This window comes from Pocillopora verrucosa, chromosome 2, assembly GCF_036669915.1.
Source record: "Pocillopora verrucosa isolate sample1 chromosome 2, ASM3666991v2, whole genome shotgun sequence".
Classification (NCBI taxonomy): domain Eukaryota; kingdom Metazoa; phylum Cnidaria; class Anthozoa; order Scleractinia; family Pocilloporidae; genus Pocillopora; species Pocillopora verrucosa.
The window spans coordinates 11,997,601-12,021,341 of record NC_089313.1 but is presented as its reverse complement, the minus strand read 5'-3'; the positions used below and the strand labels follow the sequence as shown (position 1 = coordinate 12,021,341).

The 23,741-nt window shown below is 37.1% G+C and overlaps 3 protein-coding genes across 4 annotated transcripts; 2 read left to right on the top strand and 1 right to left on the bottom strand.

Annotated features, from left to right (window-relative positions):
- The first annotated feature begins 489 nt into the window (after positions 1-489).
- LOC136279077 (ALK tyrosine kinase receptor-like) lies at positions 490-3,917 on the top strand. The gene is made up of 2 exons (XM_066162483.1): positions 490-630; positions 1,850-3,917. Exons 1-2 carry the CDS (start codon positions 596-598, stop codon positions 3,036-3,038), a joined length of 1,224 nt encoding a protein of 407 aa, XP_066018580.1. The 5' UTR covers positions 490-595; the 3' UTR covers positions 3,039-3,917.
- A 45-nt stretch (positions 3,918-3,962) lies between these two features.
- On the bottom strand, positions 3,963-13,241 carry LOC131791590 (putative leucine-rich repeat-containing protein DDB_G0290503). The gene is made up of 9 exons (XM_066162844.1): positions 10,860-13,241; positions 8,511-10,484; positions 8,255-8,288; positions 7,960-8,078; positions 7,027-7,085; positions 6,189-6,341; positions 5,131-5,226; positions 4,677-4,779; positions 3,963-4,085 (listed from the first exon to the last, which is right to left on the bottom strand). The coding sequence occupies exons 1-9, from the start codon at positions 13,239-13,241 to the stop codon at positions 3,963-3,965; spliced, it is 5,043 nt and encodes a 1,680-aa protein (XP_066018941.1).
- Positions 13,242-14,399: 1,158 nt separating this feature from the next.
- LOC131791581 (ADP-ribosylation factor-related protein 1-like) lies at positions 14,400-23,501 on the top strand. 2 transcript variants are annotated; one of them, XM_059108929.2, is made up of 7 exons: positions 14,400-14,733; positions 16,108-16,195; positions 16,692-16,774; positions 17,401-17,482; positions 17,621-17,691; positions 18,351-18,451; positions 22,594-23,501. In XM_059108929.2, the coding sequence occupies exons 1-7, from the start codon at positions 14,641-14,643 to the stop codon at positions 22,595-22,597; spliced, it is 522 nt and encodes a 173-aa protein (XP_058964912.1). In that variant the 5' UTR covers positions 14,400-14,640; the 3' UTR covers positions 22,598-23,501. The 2 variants fall into 2 exon arrangements, with proteins under 2 accessions (XP_058964912.1, XP_058964911.1); XM_059108928.2 differs by having other exon boundaries at positions 21,399-23,501.
- The last annotated feature ends 240 nt before the right edge of the window (positions 23,502-23,741 follow it).

Here is a 23,741-nt window from a genome sequence, read left to right as displayed (position 1 = left end):
TTGTCTGGAATATACAAGGACATTATGGTGCGTTGACCAATAGAGTGTTGTCGTCTGCCATAAACCGTGCGAAATAACGTCAGTTTTCGCGTTTTTCGCACACCATGAGAACTTCTGCATTTAAAGAATAGGAACCATTTGGATTATGGCTGAACCGTCAAAAATAAGACCTTATCTAAGCCTGAAATCTGAAGGCACCTCCGAAATCATCGAGAAACGTCTGAAATTTGACGGGAACGTTTGAAATTATGCACTTTGTAGTAGCGTTATATTAGCAGGTTTTGTTTTCTTCTTTTTAAACCTTTAAAGAAAGATAATGAGGTATAATTACAAGCGGCGGGCTTCTTCAAGACCTTTCTCGAAACAGCTGGTGACGAACTGAACTCTGACATCAGCGGATTTGTGACTGACATATAAGTTTACTCAATTTAGGGTTTTAGTGCATTTGAGCAAACATTTATTAGCGATGGCGGAAGGCTCGCTAGATTACACTTTCCTTGTATCTCGTTAGTTTTGAACATTGTGAAATTTCCTTCAAACTTTGCTGACAGCCTTTTACAAAGTCGAAATTCGTCACAACCTTTAGAATTTCGGGATGGTCAACAAAATGGTTAAAGTAAAGTCCAGAAGGTAGGGTAATTTTTCATTTAAGTTTAATGTAAAAATTGGGCAACAATTTTTTCAAGATTTTTCGTACGCAAGACCTTGTTCGTAATCGCAGACGATCATGTTAATCTGGTGATTTGTCGAAACTTAAAGGCAAAATAAACCAGAATTTACTTCGACAACAAATTCCTTAGACAGAAAAAAAATGATTTATGAATAAAGTTTCCTTAAATTTGATTAAGGATAAAATCAATTTAACCGACTAGTGCCATAAAGGTTAAAGAGACAAACAAAGCAGATTTTCATAGCTAAATGTAACACTGGGCATTGTCAGTGAAATTGCTCTGTGCAACTAAACCACTTCAACATCTTCAACTTTTAATTATTTTGACGCTCGATTCATAACTCCAAAACAAAGTCCAAATCTTAATCGCATTACTTTGTTGTGGTAATGTAACTGCTATGTCAAAGATCGATTATGTGTGGTATAAATGAATTCTACTTAAAAATTGTTGATGCTATAAGCAAGTCAAATGGAAAATGCTTTATTGTGACATTGTATGCGTCATCCAGGCCTCTATGTCGGTAAGCTCACTTTGCTACACAGCATAACAGCACGTAAGTTAACGCGAATACTTTGAACTGAAACCTCCACAAAAAAACCCTTAAGACTTTCTTCCACTTAGCGTTGAATGATTAAATAAAAATTTTAAAAATTAATTCAAATATCTTTTTTCTGTATCAAATAATCTTTTAAATTCAAAATTATCTTAAGACGATCAGGACTGCGAGGACATGGAGCGAATATCTTATCTGAAAACACCCGCCTTCGATCACGTTCACTGTTTCGCATGGACCAAAAAATGTAACTAAACCTAGGGAAATACATAGGTTTCCTTAGGTTTAGTTTTCAAAACCCCTACCTCTTTTTTTCGTTTCCGCCAACAAAGCTAGCTGTCCCAACGCCTTCCGCCATAAAATTGTGTTCCGGAGGAACATCAGTTCCAGGCTAACCTTCATGCGTTGGAGGTACTATCCAAAAATAACACTAACAGAATTTACGTTTACAAAGGCCTGAAGCAAGAGCACTCCTCCTCTCTGTCTCTTTATTCGAAGAATCAGAAAGAGTGCATCTCTATTAGTAAAAGCAATATTCAAAACAAAAACAGACAAACAACGAAACAAAACAAAGTAAAAAAAACCCATTTATATCGATTGATTTATAACATATTTATTTTTACAGAAACTTGGTCACACTAAATGTGATTCTTTTACTGAGTTTCACTCCGCTCTCATTGGCCTTGACACGTTCCGACGTCTGGAAGTCGTCTTTGATCGGCACTCGACATAACTATGCATTGGTAGGACATGTGATGTTCAGTCGTGTTGCCAAAGGAAGCATGGTATGTTCGCAACTTTGCTTGTCAAAACCAGGTTGTCTCTCGTTTAACTTTAAAAAACGACAAGAAATTGACAGTGAAGGTTTGTGCGAGCTTAACCAGCGCCGTTGTCATGGCGACCGAGAAGTGACCCTCACGCCAATCAGAGGATATGTTTATGGCGAGTTTGTAGATGCTGAACTAAAACGATACACTTTTACATCATTGGGAGCTCAAGGCCCACATGGACCAACAACAGCAGAAGTAGTGGGTTACAGTGGCACCAGATTAGAGGGTCAAGTAGACATTGAAAATGGATACCAGCTTTGGAAAGTTCCTATCTCCGGGACCTACTCCATAGAAGCTCTTGGCGCGTCTGGAGGTAATGGAACGTGTCAGAGTTGCGTAGAATGGAAGCTCGGTGGACTGGGAGCGAGGATAAAAGGAACTTTCTATTTCATCAAGGACACGAGGCTCAGGATTGTCATAGGTCAACAGGGTCTCCCAACCCTTACCTTCCCGCAGCGTCCTGGGGGAGGGGGTGGTGGCACGTTTGTTACTCTTGCAATTGACAGGACCAAGATTATCATTGCCGGAGGGGGAGGAGGAGGAGGTCTTGCCAAAGCAGGCTTTGAAGATGGAGATCCAGGTCAAGCAACCCAAAATGGCACTCGCTACGGCGGGCACGATGGAACAGGAGGGCAGCGGTTTAACACAGCGCATAAAGCCCTTGATAATGGTGAAATCAAAGCAAGCTCAGGAGCTGGGTATATAGGCGATGGAGACGCTGATGGAAATGGAAACCCAGCGAAGAGTTTCCTTTCGGGTGCTACGGGAGGATTTCATGCCGTGGATAATGGGGGGGTTGGTGGAGGAGGTTTTGGAATGACTCATGGGGGTGGTGGAGGGGGATATTCGGGAGGCGGGATTATCGGCAGCACAAATTCAGGAGCCTCAGGGGGAGGAGGTTCGTTTAATTCTGGTTCTCATCAGGTAAACGAGGCTGGGGTCAATAGAGGGAATGGTAAGGTTATCATAACAATCATAACATGATCATCTGCAGATCTCTCTTTGGTTCGCGCTCGGATATCTCTTAACATGCGTAGATCTAAGCTTAATTCAATACTGTAGAGGGCCCTTTTGTTCCATGTTTTTTTAAAACTAAGTTATATTTTTGCCCATTGGATAACACTCAAGTTTTCTCTGGCATGGTCCAAAGAAAAGAAAACATTTCAACGTCTTGCTTGTGGGCACGACGGCATAATACATCTTATCTTAACTTTGGCTCGGTACATTTTGAGCCCGAGATCAAGGTAAGTTTTTTTCGATGTTGTTGGGTTTTTTCGCTAGTTTGTAGAGTTATTTTGACAAACTAAGCAGGCCTGATAATCATTTTTTTTTTGATATCCCGCCTTGCAACCAAAGTTCTATTTTTGACGATGACTTTCTATTGCTGATAAAGGAACTTTCTTTGTATCAGCAGACCTTCAAAAGCATGCTTCCTTTAACGCGCCTGACAAAAAATATATCGAAAGTACATATGTCACCCTAAATCACCTTCAAATAAAGAAAAACAAAACATAGAATTTGAAAAGAACTTACTCAAAGCAGGCTATGGGGTTAAATTCTAAAAATTGTGCAGTATCGTTGGGAATCCCCGATCGCAGTTAAGTATGAACTCTTCTGTAAAGTTCAATTTTAATCAACCAAATATGCAAAGTAATTATAAACAGTAAAAACAATGTGATATGTAAATTCTGATTGAAGGCGCACAGCACACCAGTTTACCTTACTTTGATCAAAACCAATAGATTATAAAGTTAAATTTGTTGATGATTAAGATGAAATGTTTAATATTGTGACTTGTACATCAATGCATATTTAAATAACATAGATCTGTAATCAGTGAGTTAGTCAAAAACTGTATGCAAAGCAAGAACAGTTTTTTTAACAGTTGTAAGCAAAAAAAGGAAAAAATTAATAAACCTTGTTGAGCTCACAACCCTCTTGTGATAAAGCTCTTCCTTGTTCTCGAGCACGCGCGATGGACGACAAATGTTCGCTTCTTTCTCGCTCTAATTGGGTCTCAAGTTCGGATACCTAAACACCAAATGACAAGAGAGGAAGAACTGAAAAGAGAGAAAACTGAGACGGATTATATTTGGGATCTTGAGAGACCTGTAATTCTTCATTGCATGGGGGATTGGAGGACTTTGGGGGGAGGGGAACACATGATCAGTTGTCGTTAGTAGAGAAAAAAGGCGGGAATAAAGGGGATCAGTTTCTAAACAAACTGTGGTGCTGCGTTGGTAAAAGAAGATAGTTTGGTTCTATCAACTTTGTTGATAATGTAAGTTGGCTTCCGTAAAGAGATTCAGAGCTGATGTTTCGAGCGTCAGCCCTTCTTCATTCGTTGTGACATTCGTCAACATTGAAACTCTTCATAGAATACTTCATACTTCAGAACATAGGGGGAATAGGTAAATGTTACTGTGACACAATCGAAATCCTCCGTTCCCCCCCCCCAGCAATAAATAATGACTAGTCTCTCAGGGTTCAATATATTCGTGACAAATGGTGCAGACCATACGTGTGTGAAAGCGAGGCCGTGAGATTAAAAAAAATGAAAGGGGGAGATTCGACCTAAATTCAAAATTTTGTTGTATAAATGCTATTTCATTAACCATTTACCCTGAGGTAAAGTCCCTTTAGTTTCTGAGCTGTTTTGTTGTCTACTTTTTCAGTGGTGTGAGCACTGGGGTTCCCGATGCACTTATCTCGCACGAATATTTCCCTGAGAAAAAAACAAAAAAAAATTAATGGTCCCTGAGTCTGTGAATGTTAAAGTAGCAAATACGTAGTGACAAAATTACACATTTTATTACTATGAATTAACAAGAAAGGAAGATCGACTTTAAAAATTTCAACTTTCTTTGAATTGTGAGAGTGCTCAAAAATGAAAATTTAGCGGAAGGTAGATGTACGTTGCCAACTAAAGATTATGTTGGGGAAGAAGATATGATCGGAACAGTTCTATTTGGCATCCTACAAATGGGTACCTAACGAGTGGGATGTCTTACAGCCAACATGACAGTCATGTGTTTAATTACCATAAATAAATATACTAATTTTATCACTTCAGCACCTTTCAATAGCATCATCGAGAGACTTTTTTAAGTTAGTGAGGTCAGTCTTATTCCTGTCTTGCAATATATTAATTTCTTGTTGTAACTGATCATTTCTGAAAAAAAGCAACCAAACAAACAAAACAATTATTAATATTTTTATTACCATTGTTATAATTTGTTATGGCCTCTCCAGGAGTTTCATTAAAAGCCGGTTACTGTTGGTCTACTGCCGCCTGTAAGATCTCTAAACGCCCTATTTTGAGCCTGCGAACAGCTCTTGTGCTTGAGTTTCGCCCCTCGACACAGCCGCCTATTACTGACAACACCATCGACAGTCGCTTTTAGAAAAAAGTTATTGAAACCCCTTCTCTCGACGAAAGCAAACGTACATTGATTGATTTAGAAGTAAAATCTCATACTGATAATTACGGACTCGCTTCGAATGGAAAATCGGTGTCTTTTAAACATAATTGAACAACACAACAGTTCTCGTTGCCGTTGCGGTCGTGGTTTGCTTAAGTTCCATGTACAGTGTTATAGGCCGAACCAAACGCATATCAAAATAGTTAAATGTATGAACTAAATGTTTCCATATACTTACAAGAGGCATGCATGTTTTTTTTTTTTAATTTATAAATTTGATTTTAATTTGAGTTTTCAGAGTTTGAAAGCATTCATTAGGCAGTTTTATTACGCTAAAACTTTAAATTAAGTTAGATAGCTTGCACTGGAATTATATGCAGTAAACTTATAAAGCTGAAAAAATCGGAAAATATCAGTCTTCGTTCACCCAAAATAATATATGAGGTTTGTAGAATAATTCTTCGAAACGTCACACGGCTTATTGCATTGAGTGAAGTTAACAGTCTGTGCACAACCCGCACAACGACTGCATACTTAATTAAAAAACATGGTAAAAAATATCAGACGGATTTGAAATCCAGTGATCGTTACAGCTGCGCGTGAAAATAGTTTGGAAAATTCTGGACTGAATTTCAGTGAAGCCGCTTGCGTTTTACGAAAAGGAAAGGAATTCGACTAACGGTAAAGTTATATGTACATCGGAAACTCATACCTGCGTGCTACTGATTGATGAAAGGCTGTCTCGTTCTTGAGTGAACTCTCCAAATCCTTGATCTTAAAAAGAGCATCTCTTAGTCCCATTTCTTGTGCAGTACTAGCCACTTTAAGTTCATAGAACTCTTTATTTTTGTCTTCAAGCTGTTTCCTATTAAATTGGTAAAAAAATATTTTTTATAATAATTCAACTTCTTCACTCCCAGACCAATTAGCTTTTAATTAAAGAAAGTGGAGTAGTAGCCTAAGTCTTTAAACCCCAAGAGTGACTAGTATCTAATTTCTCCCTACAATATCACCCCTGAATCACACATTAAGTTCATGAGAATAAAGGAAATGATCACCGACGAAAGAAGCTTTTGATCGGTAAACAAATTCTCCTTGCCAGCACCTTAGGAAATGTAGAAAGAATAGTATGGTGAATATGCATACTGATGTTAGGGTGTAAAGGGTTAACTCCCAATTTCCTTACTTTCTTCGGTAATCACTTGTCTGCGTGAGATGCCATGGTGACAAGTAACGTTGTTTCATCCATAACCGAATTCACATTTTATAACTAAGATAATGGTGATCTTCTAAGAATAATGGTCATCATCTCGACATCAAGTTTCAAAAGTGGAATTTAAGAAACACTTCAGATCGACTGAGTCAAAAGTGGGGTTTGGCCGTAAATCCAAACCCACAAACATACGAAAAAAGATAATGAAACAAGCAATAAATGCAAGAAACAAAACAAAAGAGCAAGTGATAGTGAATACTTTCCAACATGTTCGATGTCCACGCCAGTGGAAAGAAATAAGCAAATTACGAACAATCTTAAATGTTATTCCAATTACCTCATTAATGTCAATTCAGCTTCTTTAATTGTAGTTTGCACCTCAAGTTTTTCCTTTAACTGAAAAGGCATAACGTGAATACTCGTTTTAAAAACAGTGGCAAATCAAGTATGTATGCGGACTTTTGACATCCCAAGCGCGCGAAGTCACGTACTTTCGCCCAGTCCAAAGGGACTTGGGAAAAATGACAGCTTAACCTTTAATTCTCGTGAGTGACCAAGACAGAATTTCTCATCACTATATTATGTAGACAAGTAATGTGAATAAAGAAAAATATCAATTATCATATTACTAATTGATCTGATACCAAATTCTCCAAACTAACTTCCAGGGCACCCATTGATAACAGCAATTGCTGACAGGTTTACCCTGGCTAGATGTAATTATTATTATTATTATTATTATTATTATTATTATTATCATTATCATTATTATTATTATCATCATTATGAGAATCGTTTGGCAGACAGTAAGAAGAATGACTAATGAGATCTTGGGAGTTAAAGGTTTAAAAGAGGTTAATCAAAACCCTGACCCGAAGTGAGGCCGAAAGTGTTCTTGAGAGCTGCACAAAATTGTTGACATTTTTTAACCTGTAAATTATCTGAATTTACTGCCTAGTCTCATCGGCAATGATACAGTACGTCCAGCATTTGCAGTCTAGCAGCTTATTAAACATATTAGGTTCAATAGAGGTGGATTATACAATAGAATTAGTTACAGGTTGGGGTCCAAAAGGTGACTGCATCCGCCTAAATTATATAGGCAACCGTTCAAAAGAGATCTAATTCACAGTGAATAAGGAAAGTTAATTTCGGGAATACATTATGATGGGCAACCACTTATTGAGGGATGTTTAATGGATGCTTGTTATTGATTGTGCCTGTCAATCAAAATAGAATGAATCACTTTTTTTATCTTTGATTTCTATACCTCTGCATTCATGGACCCCAAGTCACGAACAGCTTTTGACAGGTAGTTCTTTTCTTCTGTCTTTTCTTTCAACTCTTCTTTCAGAGTTTTAAGCAAATATTTCGTCTTGTCTAATGATTCTAAAAAATTAATACAGATTAGAAATATAGATAAGTTGTAAATTTATTTTAAAACTCCTCTACAATCAATACTAAAGAAAATAATCATGTCTAAATGTAAACAGGGATAAGAAGTGAAGAAGTAGTCTCGAAGTCTGCTCATTAATGAATTTTGAGCACCAAGCTTTCCCCAATACCATCTTTGCGTCGATAATCCACAATACTGAGACCCTAGTAGAGGTTATCAGGATACGGGATATTTGGTTATAAAATTTTACCAATACAGGATACTTGAGGAAATAATCTAACGGGATATTTAAAAGAGAGATTCCGAGATAGGGATCTGTAATTATAGGGATACAAACCACAGGAATCAACGGAATACGGGATATTTTGGCCAAAAATTACTAGGATAAAAGGATGCTTACAAACTCCCTAATGGAGCCTCAATACTTGCGAATTTTGCCTACCTTGCGTAGCCTTGAGTTTTACCGGAAGCATATCCATGTCTTTGAGAGAGACTGACAAGATTTCTTTATCCTTTCTCAGCGATTCAATTTGAGCACTCATCTCTTTTCGCTTTTCCAAAAGACCTGCAACACATTTCTTGTCGGCCCTCAGTTCGGCATCGTACTTTTTGAGCTGTGCCTTAAGACTTTCGCTTTCTTGTTTCGTTCGAAGGATCATTTTCTCCAAACTTTTTATCATGTTCTCCTTTTCCAGAAGCACGTCGTCCATTTTTTGCTTTAATTGTATAGTTGTATTTTTCACTTCTTCGAAATTCTGTATCAAATTATTCTTCTCGCTCATTTCAAGGTTTAACCTAAACTCCAAACTCTTTACCTCGTGTTCCAGGGAGCTTTCCTTCTTTTGAATAGCCTCCAGCGATTTGTGAGTCTCACACAAGCTCGCGTCTTTAGCCGAGGAAGAAACTTTCAAATTCTCAATTTCCTGCAACAGAAAATCTTTTGAAACATTAGCAGAAGTTAGGGTAGTTTGAAGCTCTGAATTATCTGCGACTCTGAGCTTCAATTCTTCATTCAAAGACGAAATCTTCTGTGAAAGGCTATCGTTCTCTCCTCTAAGATTTACAACATAATATTCAAATGTTGCTCTGGTATTGTGATCGGCTTGTCTAGTCTTGTCAAGTTCTAATAACAAACTTTCCTTCTCGTTTTTTAGCAAGGCAAGCAATTCTTCATGTCTGTCCAATTTGGAGTGCAAATAATCCAATTCATTCTGCATATGGTCTTGCTTTGTCAGTGCAGATGTCTTGAAGTTTTCGTATTCTGAGCAGGTTCTTTCATTGTCGGCTTTGCTATCCTTGAAATTTGAAACGAGCGCTCTGGTGTTAAGTTCGTTTTCATTTAAACTTTCCTTTAGCTCTTGAACAACCTGTTTTAACTCATTCTCTTTCCGTTTTGCTTCCCCTAATTCTGCCTTTTGTGAATTTACTACTTCCTTAAGTTCCGTCAACTGTTCTGCCACTTCCTCCTTTGTTAGTCTCATGTCTTCCAGAAGCTCCAGTTGCCGGGATGCTTCCTCTTCTGTGATTGCTCGACCTTTCTCCAACTCATCTATCTCTGTCTCTCTCTCATTTAGCTTAATCTGTAAAGTGACCACATTTTCTTCCAGCTTTTCCTGCTTTTGAGCTGTTTCGAAATGGTTCTTTTTGAGCATCTTAATCTTTTGTACCAAAATCTCGATTTTACCCTCTTTCGCCTCAGAATCTCGCTTCAGCATATCTAACTGTTGAATAAGATTTCGTTTCGCTTCATCTGATAAAGCTTTTCCTCTTTTGGCCGACTGCAACAAAGACTTCACTTGACTGAAATCTTTTAACTCTCGTTCCAACTCTTCACACTTATGTGTTTTTTGTCGCAAAGTTTGCTCTTTTTGTTCCGCTTCCAATTTTAGCGATTGATAAATTTCTTCTAATTCTTTCCAACTGAGCCTCTCGCGAGTTAGCGAATCTAGAATCCTCTGTTTTTCATCATCATGTATTTTCAACTCTTCATCGCGCTTCTCCAAACATTTTTTCAGCTCAGACAACTTGTTTTCCAGAGATATTTTTTCGTCTTCAAGTTCTTTCAAATCGTGTTTTAGTTTCGCTTCATTTTCACTTGTTTCTTGGATAACAGTCGCTAAGTTGACTTGCATGTCTGCTGTATCTTTTTCCAAACTTTCCAATGTACTCTTTAAACCTGAAATCATATCCTCCTTTTTTCGCACAGCTAGACGATATTTGACGGCGTTTTTTTGTATTATAGCCTTCATTCTTTCGGCAACATTTTCTCTTTCTTTGAATCCTTCTTCGGCCGACTGAATTACACTCTTTACTTCTACAGCGTGTTTTTGTTCTTCTTTGTTTACCCGGGAGTGAAGTTCCCTGATTTCTGTCTCAGCATTCTCTAATAGCTCTGCTCTCTCTCGTAAGTTAACTTCAAGTTCTGCCATTCTTTCCTTGCTTTCAGTAAGCTCCTGTTCCTTTAGTCGCAGTATTTCAGTCAGATCCCTGATTTCTGTCTCAGCATTCTCTAACAACTCTACTTTCTCTTGTAAGCTTACTTCAAGTTCTGCCATTCTTTCCTTGCTTTCAGTAAGCTCCTGTCCCTTTAGTCGTAGTATTTCCGTCAGATCCCTGATTTCTGTTTCAGCATTCTCTAACAGCTTTGCTTTCTCTCGTAAGTTAATTTCAAGTTCTGCCATTCTCTCCTTGCTCTCAGTAAGCTCCTGTCCCTTTCGTCGCAGTATTTCAGTCAGATCCCTGATTTCTGTTTCACCATTCTCTAACAGCTCTACTTTCTCTTGTAAGCTAACTTCAAGTTCTGCCGTTCTTTTCTTGCTCTCAGTAAGCTCCTGTCCCTTTAGTCGCAGTATTTCCGTCAGTTTGTCCATTTCTGCCTTACATTTTTCCATTTCTTTTTCCCTTTCGTCGCTTTTTTGTAGTATGTCCTTGGTATCAGCTACAAGTCCCGCAAGCTTTTCTTCTTTTTCCCGTAAATTTCCTTCAAATGTCTCCTCAAGAAAATAGATCTCCTCCTCTCTAAATTTTAGCCTTTTTTCCAGAGTTTCTCTCTCCCATTTTGCTTCTTGCAATGATTTCTTAAGTTCTTCAATTTCTTCCTCTTTGCACTTTCCCGTTTCGTCAAAGGATACTTTCACCTCTTTCAGAAGATCATCTTTGGCTCTCAGGGCTTCTTTCCAGAATTGTTCCCGCTTCTCTACCTCTTTTTTCCAACCCCTGGTACTTTTATCAAATTGTTCTTGCAATATGTCAAGATCTTTTTGTTTCAGGGAAACAGAATTTGTTAAAGACCTCTCTAACGCCTCTTTTTCAGCGTTTCCTTGTGCATACTTTTCCTTTAGTATTTCTAGCTCTTCAGAGAGCTGATCCAGCTCCGCACCCAGTTTGTGTTCTTGCTGTTTTGTATCTTCTAGTAAGCTGCTTAAGTTCGCTACGTCTTTCTCTCTCTCATCAAGGTCGATCTTAAGTTTCTCATTCTCTTGCTGAGTTTCTTCAAACTTTTTTTCTAATTTTTCTATCAAATCCGCTTTATTCCGCTCTTTCGCAGCCCTATGCTCCATTTCCAAAGAAAATCTTTCAGAAATGATCAATTTTTCCTTCAACATGTTGTTCTCTCGATCTCTCTCCCGGATGACAAATTCCAGACTCTTTTGTTCTTGGGAGCAATCCGCGTTTTCTTTACGAAGCTGGCCAATCACGTCTTCAAGGTTTAGTCGAACAGAGTCTAACGACTGAAGCTTGTATTCAAGTTCGCAACAAATGCTGCCCTTATTCTCTAGCTCACTTACCACTCGTTTCACTTCATTCTCAAGGGAATTTCTCTCCTCCTCTATCATCTTCATTGCACATCTCCAGTTATCAAGGTCTTGTTTCAGTGAATTGCATTCCTGCTGCAAGAGTTGTTTCTCCTGAGATTCTATCCCAAACTTTTTCTGAAGGTCGCCTATTTTGTCTTCTTTTGCTCGGACATCACCTGATAACACCTGTTTGTCATTCAATTCATTCATCAAAGGTTTATCTGAATTGCTTTCTTTCTTGTCCTCTTTCTGAGATAGCTCGCTTGCCAACTGTGCCTCGATGAACCCGAGTTTGGCAGACAATTCCTCTATGCGTCTGTCCTTTTCTTTTATCATCATTTCTGTTGATATCAGCTGTTTTCCTTTCTGCTCTAAAAGTTGCTGCTGGCATTTATGAACCACTTCCATCTCATTTTTACTTGACTCAGAAACGGAACGTAAAGCTTCTTCCAGTTTCTTCCTCTCGTTCTTGTGTTCTACTATCATACTCTGTAATTTAGTAACAGAATCTGTTAACAGCTCAATTTCTGCTTCTTTACCGGTTAACTCTGCTTGAAGGCGTTGAATATCTTTTTCTTTTCGTTCGTTTTCTTCAACTTTAATGGTTATAAAATTTTCTGACGATTCTTTAATCATCGCCATCTGCTTTTCCTTTTCTTCTATTACGCTATCGAGGGTGCGCTTTGAACTTTCATTGTCTTCATTTTTTTCTTCGATAAGCTCTGATAAAATCGCTTTTAATTTAGCCAATTCCTGTTCCAGAGCCTTGACAGTCTCCTTGTTTGATTTTTCAAGTTCTTCTATCTGCATTTCCTTATCCCGCAGCCTTCCTTGGTACGAATGCAAAACCTCTCTTCCCTGAGTATTGGACTTTTTTGCCTCCTCGAGCCAGATTCTCAACCTCGTCACTTCTGCGTCTTTCGCGCGTAACTTACTTTCCGTTGATTTTTCCGCAGAGGCAAGAATCTCCTCTCTGGTCGCCATAAGTTCATCTAGAGAACGTTTCAGTTCGGAAATCTCGCTATTCTGGACACGTATTGTATTTTCGTAGGATATTCTGAGTTCTTCTACCTCGGTGTTTCGCGATTCAACAGCTTCCTTAAGAGCAGCTTTAAGATTAGCGACCTCGCCGACCTTGATTTTATATTCTTCCTGCCAGTAGCTTCGAATTTCTTTAAGTTCTTTCTCATTTTCATCGAAAACATCTTTGGCAGTCTTCCTTAAGATATCCCCACCTCCTCTTTCTCCAGAAGGTCCAGGAGAGTTTCTCATCTTATCTCCGCTTCGTGGAAAACAGCCGAGTTGCTGGGCGGCCTCGAATCGTTCTTTTCCACCTGGACTCAAAGTCGTTTTCTTCATGTTTAAGAAATATTCTCGTGCCAGGAATGCAACGCTCAATAATTATGTTTCCCCTCGGAGTCTACATATTTCTACGAGTAATTCGTTCGAGTTTTTGCAAGGCTTAAAATGAATTACTTCACGTCGAGACGTTTGTGACGTCGTTATAATTAGCTCAAGCGCGCGCCTATTGATTAACGACTAATCTTAGCGGCTAAACGAACTTATTATAAAGAAATGCGCGGCAGCGTGCGAAATTGATCATTACCAGGAAACCGATTTCCAAGTGAGATTCGAGCGTGCGTCTTCATAAACTAAAACAAACAAACAAAACCTATAGGCTAGAAATCCGCGACAGCGCACTAAAAAATCTGTGTCGAATATGGAGTAATTATAAGTTCTGACCTGGAAATCCGATTACTACCCGCCGTGACGGAAACGTGACATTTCCAGAACAACTCCAGGCGTTATTCGTGACGGCAGTCACGTTCGACCGTCACGGACATTGGACCATCACACCAGTGTCCCATAAAAAAGCAAAATAAAAATTATAAATAATAATAAAAATAACAACAATAATGATAATAATGAACAGTCAGTAGACAGAGGTAGGCAAACACAGACGTTCAGTTGAAATTCTTCCTCATGTATGTTCTCGAAAATCTAACCGACATATGAAGCTCGCCTATTTTTTCACCTTCAGCCACGAGCCAGTGGAGAAGCACAACACAACCTGATTGTTTGCAATCATTTGTAACATACTCATTCAGATGATTAATTTTTGCGCACGTGATGGATTCAGATCCTTTCTTTTGAGTCCAGGAATTACTCTAACAAATTTTTAACTGATGAACCCGGCGATAGGGTTTGGTGGGCTTGCGTGCCTAGATTAGCAATGAGCTACAGTGTTTAAAAACCACAAGCCTTCCTTGACTGCGAACGGCGTATAGTTTCTGTACGGTATTTAGCTATTAGCTTACCTTTGATAAAGATGGTAATTTTCAGCAACCATCTGTCACCAAAATTGAACCATACCCAGAAAGATGACACGTAATGTCCGAGTTTCGCGCCTTTCCGTGCGTTCGGTACGCGCCCGTAAGGTCTGCGGTACTCTCAACATGGACATGAGTAAGACGCGACTGTAGTTCTCAGACCTCTTTCAGTAAAATCCAATATGGCTTCCTTGACATAGCAGTTTAAGCCACACTCGGCTCGAAAATGTCAGTCTGTAGAGTGAATTACCTTGTCTTCTAGGTTTTTGGCTCATATACCTAAGAACTACTTGGGAAGGGTTCTACATTCAGTGATTACTGGTCACAGGAGTGGGCATTTTGGAGAGAAATGTACTTACATTTCTTATAGATGACCAGCTTTCGGCAGCAGCTGTACATTTAGTGTAATATTATTTTGGTTTTGTATAATGTTTGCGTTGTTTTCTGGGCTATGGAAATACCTTTTCCAAAAGGACGAATACTGTATTCTAATCCTCGGCTTGGACAATGCTGGGAAGTCGGTAAGATATTCTGGTAATTTTGTAAACCACCAGATAGAATTAGATAGTATCGTTCACGACCTTTCAGGTGACGTAACAAGTAGGCAAAAACAATAATCCGTATTTCTGAAAAGACTTGAAATCATGGCATTACATGTTTGCAACTGACTAACTATGAAAACGGTGTTTTTTCCATCTGCCTGATTAATTGGTTTGATTTTCCACGTTGATCTACACGTATGTTCGTCCAAACGGCAAAATTACATAATATTATCTGTACTATCCCATGCACAGCGAGCCCAATTTCTAATACATTACATTCTGACAAGTCTTGTTGAAAATTTATTGTGAAAATTTTAAATTTCAAACATTGGACAACTGCTTTAATTTTATAACCCCAAGATCTGGAGGATTCCAGTCTATTTCATCACCAGAGTTACAGAGTAAGCCATCAGTATAATGCACCGCACCTCAAATTGATTTTGAATTTTGAGTGTCTCAAACTGTTGATAAGTATAGAACATAAGAAAATGCTTACTTCAAATTGTAAGTAGATTTTCTACATTCCGTCACACCCAGCCAAACATAATTGAAATAGTGGTGTCTTAGTCACACAGAAAATGGAAGTAAAGAATTACTCTGTACCAGGACTTTGATACCAGCTGTTGACCCTTTGACTGCTAAGAGTGATTGGCATCTAATTTTTTTCCTCAATATCACCCCTGAATCAAGTATGAAGGTCATGAAAACAATATCTAAAGAGATTCTTGATTGCCCAAAAGTTCTCCTTGTCAGCACCCTAGGAAATGTATAGAGAACAGTTTGGACATTATGCATAATGAGGCTAGGGTATTAAGGGTTGAATATGTGTAAGTGCAGAATTAAATCCATGAGAGATGGATTTGAGTATGACAATCATGAAGGATATTTTTGTGGTGGGTTTAACTTGGCAGAGCCAATAAGGAAACTGACAAAAATTTCCTTTACTCCAGTTTAAAAATACTTTTTATTGATAAAGGAAGATGTAATGTCCCAACTTTTGCTTTAAAAGAGGAAAGAAAACAGATTATATGATCACATTGTTGCCCGTGGACAGCTCTGTTACTGCAACTCACCAAGAAATTTCACTGTGCATGGTAGAGTCTTTAATCAAGAATCAAGTCTGTGGTCAGTAGCAGAACCAGTTACATGTACCACAGACAACTAATTTTAAACTAGTTAACTCAAAAGATAAACACCTCAGACTTACCAGACACACCAAATATCTATCTTAAACTCCACAACTAGCAAAAACTACATTGAGAATTTTAAAGGACCAACTGATTTCTGTAAGCTCTTACTGTAGTTAACCGACATAATAATGTTGTTATTGATTTCCATCATTATATCTTTTAGACTCTACTTGAACAGATAAAACGAATGTATGGCAAAAACTACAGTGGTTTACCATTTGAAAAGATCACAACAACTGTTGGACTCAATAGTGAGTTGCTTTAATTTCTTTCTTAAAACAATATAAAAAGATGCAGTGGCGTATTTGCAAAAGCAATCAGAATGGAATGATCAATCCATACAGATGTGAATTTAGTGAAGAATTTATATCATTTTCAATACAACTCTGCAAAACTGGGTTTGATCACAGGCACCAGCTGCTTTGGAGCTGGGTCACTTAACCCCTTAACTCCTAAGATCTCATTAGTAATTCTCCTTGTTGTCTGCCAAATGATTCTCATTATGTTAGTTTGGAGAATTTGGTATCGGATCAATTAGTAATCCCATAATTGATATTTTTCTTTATTCTCATCCCTTGTCTGCATGATATTGTATAGATATAATAAGTGGAAATTCTGTCTTGGTCACTTGTGGGAGTTTAAGGGTTAATGATGGATTTACATACAAAATCTATGTTCATTGATCAACAAGAAGACCAATGATAATGAAACATTAATTTTGTAACTTTTGTTTTCTTCTGTGAGCAGTTGGAAAAATAAACATGAGTCATGTGAAGTTGATATTTTGGGATCTTGGAGGTCAGCAGGAGCTACAAACCTTATGGGATAAGGTACAACTTATATAACCAACTAAGTTCCTGGTGAATGACCACACTTACCTATGATGTAGATAATGTATGAGCATTTCCTGCACTAAGAATACGAATGCACAAGAATTTACAATCCACAAAATACTTTCACCTATGCATGATTGGTGTGACATCATTATAAGATACCGCATTTTGTAATTGTTGCTCTTTTGATACTTTGTTTAACTGGTACTTTCAATTTAACCTTCCATTAGTAATTGAATCAAGAGGGTGGCTTTTACACTGTGCACTATACATCTCAGTGTTCTCCCTTATTTTACGCATGACTGGTAAAATAAATTTTCAAAACTGTAAAGCAATCCTTTTACCTGTTGAATTTTCAAGAATTTAAGCAATTTTAAACAGTAATAAGAGGTATTACAGGCGGTAAATGTTACCAGTTACTGCCTGAAAAGGAGAACACTGCATCTTGGCGGACTTGAACTTGAATATTTCATAATCTTCCTGTAGAAGACATGTAGAAAAAAATTGATGGAAAATTACACATATCTGCTTGTACTTGGCTTTTACAATTACTATTAATACTGTATTCAGTAAAATAATTTTGAACCTCAATGTAAATTGTATGATTTCTCATTAATTCCTAGTACTATGAAGAATGCCATGGTGTTATCTTTGTTATCGATTCCACTGATGAGACCAGAATGGAGGAATCTCATCAGGCTTTCAGTGAGTGTTCACATTTATATTATATTTGGAGTATTATAAGTTAGGACTGTTAATCACCCTCCATGCTGCTTTTTGTGTGTATGTCATTTTCGTTCACTTTAAGTCTAAAGTAACAAAGCTTATTATTTATTTTTGTAGACAAAGTAGTTCAAGATCCTCAGCTACAAGGAATTCCTTTGCTAATTCTTGTGAACAAGCAAGATCTAGAGGTTTGTCAAAGAATTCCTTGTACTAGCATCAATATAACCTGAACACTGTTTGTAGGGTATATTGTGGTTCCTTGTGTTTTGCCTTATTTTTGTACTCCTTCACTGGTGTACTTGCACTTGGAGACATGTATGCTATGATTATGCAAAACGAAGGAGAAAGTTGAACCACACCAAATACAACAGAATGTGAAATTAGCAGTCATTTAGGGTGTACATACTGAAGCTATGTGTACAATCAGCAACAAAATTGTCAACATATTGATTTTTTCAACCCCTTGTTACTTCAGTTTTATCTCTACTGCCTTTGTTAAGTTAACTTATTTGCCCCCCTCCCCCCCAAAACAATGTTGTATGGTGATTCCATGACCTTTAGCTACATGCAGGCAACATTGAATGGGTAAGGGGGGGGGGGGTCTTGTCAATGATTTAGATTGTGGTAGAAACAGGAAAAATAATGTGTCAAATAATTTTGACACTGATTACAACTTAATGATACTAAATTGAATATAGCTCTACCTGGTGCTGTATGTTGTTGGGTATTAAACTGTATAAATTTCTAATTTACAATACCATTGTGTAGTGTCTACACTAAATAAATCATTGAAAATTTGAACCTTGTATCTAGATGATAACTACACATATTTATTTTGCTTTAAAAGGGTTCTCAGGGAGTGGAAGCCATTAAAAATTTCTTCCATGATGACTCTTCTAGCAATGGGCAACTTGATTATTTTATTCAGCCAACATCAGCTTTAAGTGGGTGAGTAAAGAAATGTTGCTTTGTGAAACTAGCCAACTGATTTTTCTCAACAATATCAATTTCTTTAATTGTTGTTCATGCTTATTGTGGTAATTATTAGGATCTTCAGCACTGTCTTTTAACCAATTGTTATACTCTGAATCCTCTCATTCCTTTACATGTACTTAGTCATTCTTTTCTTAAACATTATTTTGGATGTATTCCAATCTGGATTTATTTTACAGCTTTTATTGTAAATATAATTCACACCAGTGCTGATAATGGTGATGATGACAATGACGCTTACTATAATTGTAACATATGCTATTACCATTCTTGTTTGGCTGAGTTCTTTCATTATTTATTTGTAACTTCAGAATTGTAGTTCCAGTACATATGCAATGTACAAGTTGTTCTTTTTTATCAATGCACATCTCCTATTTGTGTATTGTAGTATCACTGCCAGTAACATGTACTTGTACATATAACTTACACTTATTGCAAAAAGATATACATTGGTGAAACAGGGAGAGGACTACTGTAGGTGCCCAATTCCTAAAACACCTTTGCAATGTTGAAAGAGATAATCAGGACACATCCAAACCAGCTGCTAGACACATTAATCTCTGTAGTCACTCTAAGCAGCACATGGCAGTCTGGGACCTTTCCTTACATCTAGGCAGTTCGGAAAGCTGCAAAACTCTAGAACAAAAACTTATCTTCAAATTTGCACTCTTGATCCCCACCACATCAAGGAACACTTTTCATTCAACTAATTTATTCTTGTTTTTCTTGTCACTGTGTTCCCACCAATATCATAGTTCCACTTTCTGCATATAAATGCACACACAACCCACAATGCCTCCATTGGCTCTGACAAAGGGCTAAAGCTTGAAACATCAGCTTTGGAACTCCTTATGGTGGCTAAGTTAGAAATACATTATTTATCAACTCAGCTGATAAAATCAAATTATCTTGTTATACTCCCTTACTGATGCAGCAATTTTTATTTTTGGAAACTTACCCCCTTTTATACTTGCTCAAATAGTTATCTGAATCAATTTCTAATATCTTTAGCTAATCAAAATGAGTGATTGTTAGGATTCCAGGTTCTCAATTTGCATACATACACAATCCCTTACACTTGGCACAATTTCAAAATAACTTGATCCTGGTAGCTTATAGAAACACTGATGGCCCACTATAAATGGCTCATCCCAACTTTTCAGAAACTCCGTGCTTTATGTTGAAAATGAAACCATTCTCACATGTAGTTAGGCATTACCTCCATATTTCAACATTTCATCTTCTGCCCATGCTTCAAAATGACACATTTGAAAATTATCAAACATTAAGGGCTGCTTTGAAGAAGGTCTAACCCAAGTTGCAGCTTTACACAGACAGTGGGTTAATTTAATTTGATAAATGTCCTTCCTGTTAACTTTTGGCCCTCTTGACACTGTTCACAAAAATGACAGTTTACTTAAATAGATAAAAGGTTAAAAAAAGTTGAAGATAGTTTAGAACACCATTTTATTAAACAATGGCTGAACTTTTTTTTACATAACCTATCCTTAGGTTTGCTTTGCTTCCCATGGAACATAACAGGATTGTTATCAACATAGACATGTTATGGGTCACCATGTCTACAATTTGTTCACATGTACATATTCAATTTGGTGAACAAAAAAAACAATGCCCAGTGAGCTGGAATTAAATTAAATTTTAAAAAAAGGCCTTCCTTTTGTACATGTAGCTTCCTGCATTTACACAACAGGAAATAATTGTCATTCACACAGTTAAAACCACATGGCTGTTTTAAATACCCACTCAAAACCTGAGGGGCTGGGTTCTTTTATGTTGGAAATATTCTAAACAGGCCAACTTTACATGCCTCATTACCCTCCCAAATTTTACAAACTCCTCTCCTCTTTGAAATTAAATTAAAATGGTAAAAAAATTTCCTTGATGTGCTGTGCTGTATAAATTGGGAAACTTCAATAGCCTGGGAAAAGAGAAATTTTAAACTCAGGATTATCAGACATTTGCTGTAATATATTAAATTTTCTGATAAGGCTGCTTTAAAATTAAAGCACTTACAAAAAAATTTAAGGCAATGTACTATTAGGCGTAAAAGTTCTCTTGCTCTTTAATGTACATGTACATATATATTGAATGACTGGCTACAATGGGTACACACTGGCTTCCTGTTTACACTCGTTTTTCAAAGACTTGTTGAGAGCCTTTTTCTTCAGGACATCATGGAAGCATCAACCACAATATACCTTTAATTGAGAAAATTTTTCCTAAGTGGTTTTCCATTGTGAGACACCTGCACATTTCCTCTCCTTTAAAGATTTTCTTACTTCTTATAATTGTGTATTAAACAGTTAGCTTCTCTCACTGTTAGGTTAAAATGAGAAGTTTGAGGCTCATCTAGATTTTTTCTATGCTTGGATTCAAATCAATTTCTATGTGATGATTTATGACAACTGTTCCAAGATCTCACCATCACATATCCCACATTTTTGGTTTATATTACAGCAAATTATTCTTCCATTGTTAATGGATTTTCTCCTTGAGAATTACATTTAGTTTAACTTTAAGTGACACTGTACCAACTAAAATCATAATACCATACAGCACTTTCACTTCTGATGATTGTATACCATTGTCCATGATAAACTTTTTAGGTAAGGGACCAGTCAGTATTTTTTGCAGGGGAAAAGGGGAGGGGGGTGGGGACAGAGGATTTTTGAGGGGATCACATGGTTATCAAGGGCAGTGGAGGGGGAATCAGTCATTGCTAACAGAGCATAAAGGGGGGGGGGGTTACAGAAAATTGACTAACAATTAGGGAGGAAGGAGTGATCAGGTAAATTTTATTGTGACAGAACCCAAGTACTCTCCCCAGGTGATAATAATGACTAGTCCCTGAGATTATGTTTTTTCTCCTTTTTTTTCGTAGAGATGGGTTAGGTATTGGAATTGAATGGCTTGTACAATCAGTAAAACGAAATCTGGAACGACCGCCTCGACAGAAAGATATCACATAACTTAAACCTGATCATAAAGGAATTTCTTATTACAATAACTCTAAATTTCCAAGCAGAAAGGAGATGAGAGGAAAGAAAATATCAACAGGGAATGTTTTTTATTTCATTAGCGTTAAATTCTCAGAGCTCAAATGATATTAAAAAACAAAACAGTAGACAGTGCGGAGAGTTGAAATTTAGATCTCAAGAGTGAATGGGCAATATAAGCTGGATAAAAAAGGCATACATTTTTGTTTTTTGTTTTTGTTATTTTTTCTTAATTTAAATGAAAATTTGGATTTCTTATTCACAAAATGTCCAGAGGAGATATCTTGAGTACGTGAAAGACGAGTTATTATAAAGTGCATTATATCAAATATACTTAGAATTTATTCGGATGATGTGCGTGATACGAATAGCGTACTCATACAAGTCAGAGGTATTCAGATATAACAGAAAAATGAATATGCATCGCATTTAATTTGTACAAAAAGCAATGTTAGAGATGATCCAAGGAAAAACTACATGTAGGTACTGCGTAGACTACATGGCTTGGGAAAAAGGTCATAGGAAATTTCACGTCATGCTACGAGTAAATGTAAGAAAAAATGTTTGTACAGTATTTACGAGTGTTTGTTGCCTATTTAGTCAATGTGCCTAGCTGTGACATTAAGTTTGAAAGACATTGAAGTACAAAACTCTTACTTCGCTGTTAATCAAACAAAAAATTCGGTTGTTAGCCAACTTTGTCTGTTGATTCCTGTCATTCTGATTGATGGTGTTCTGAGTTCTGAACTTTACTATTCGAATGTTACTGACAAACGCAGTAGAAATTTTTTTATGTTGTGGCATTTGCCTGGTGTGCATTAATGGGTTTTTTTTTTTTTAACGTAACCTAACCCGATTCAGGAGGCCGTAACAAAATTAATGTTTCTCATATTTTATTATTCATTAACCGTAAACTGACTTTCATACTCACTGTAAGAGAGATTATTATATAATATTTATTCTTACCCAGGTTTAGGAATATTAAAATTGTCAAGCGAATTGGATGAGAAAAAATAAGTATAAACTGTCTGAGAATGATCACAAAAGTGTAACTTTGTAACCTTCCCTTTTTACCCACAGATAATAGCGAGGAACAAAGCGAAAATGTCGCTGCCATCACTAAAGATGGTAAACATTTTTATCTTTGCTATGGTTTACTAGAAAACAGATGCCATGTTTCGTGAAAGATGAAATTTGTGCGAGTGCGTCTGAAATAAGGCCATCTACATGAAGCTAACCTGATTGCACTACATCAGCTATGGGGTTTTAGTGGTAGGGCAACGACCTCTATGTTATTGAAAAGAATTAGTCTCTAAGCTCTTGAAAAAATTACTTCCTGAGGTGCTTATGTAGCTGGGGGTAATCTGAGGTGGTGGTGTTTGTCTGACCTTGGGAATGTAGAGGATCACAATCTTTCACGATGAATCTTATAATCAAAAATGTAACTGTATCACTGAACATAAACTATACAATAGAAATACCCTTTAAGTTTAAAGTTACCTTTAAGTGTCAGCAAAATTTGGTAACATTAATTTTTTTAGTGAAGAATGTGTATTAAGATTCGTTAAACTTTAGAATAACAATACCGGGATGTATTTGAAGTCTGTAACAATCTAATTTAGTTTAAGGAAAAAAACAGCTTGCAATGTCCACGCCTATGTTTATATAGCTGGTCTGAATGTTTACACTGCCTATCAAGGTTTGCGTTCGGAGGGGTATAAATCCTGTGTAAAAAAGAAAAACAGGGAACGTAATTTTAAATTAGATAATTGCTATCAGTTGTACTTAATGCAGCTATAACATTTAATTCTTGACAAATGATGAATTAACGCATTTGCCGAAACATGATTATTTTAGCGAGTCAGAGATCTTATTATGTTTAGAAAAGTTGAGAACAAACGATGGAGAAGAAATGACGGAGGAGAACTCAGTCATCTCTTTATATATTAAAAAATAAATAAATGAACAGCAGTTCTAACGAAGGTAACAGTAATAACACTGGTTACAGTGCCTAAAAAAACGAAACTTGGTTCTAATTATTGGCTACAAACTCAGATATGCATACCCCCGCAACAAGTGTTCCCAAGCAAAGCTTAAGTCGAGTGCGCGGTGCGACAGCGAAGACTAAAAGCAATCGCCGCATTTGGGTGATACAGAGGATTTTCCTTTGGAAAGTGTCAAATGTGAGGTCTCGGACATACAAAATGATTTTTTTTTTCGTTGAAACT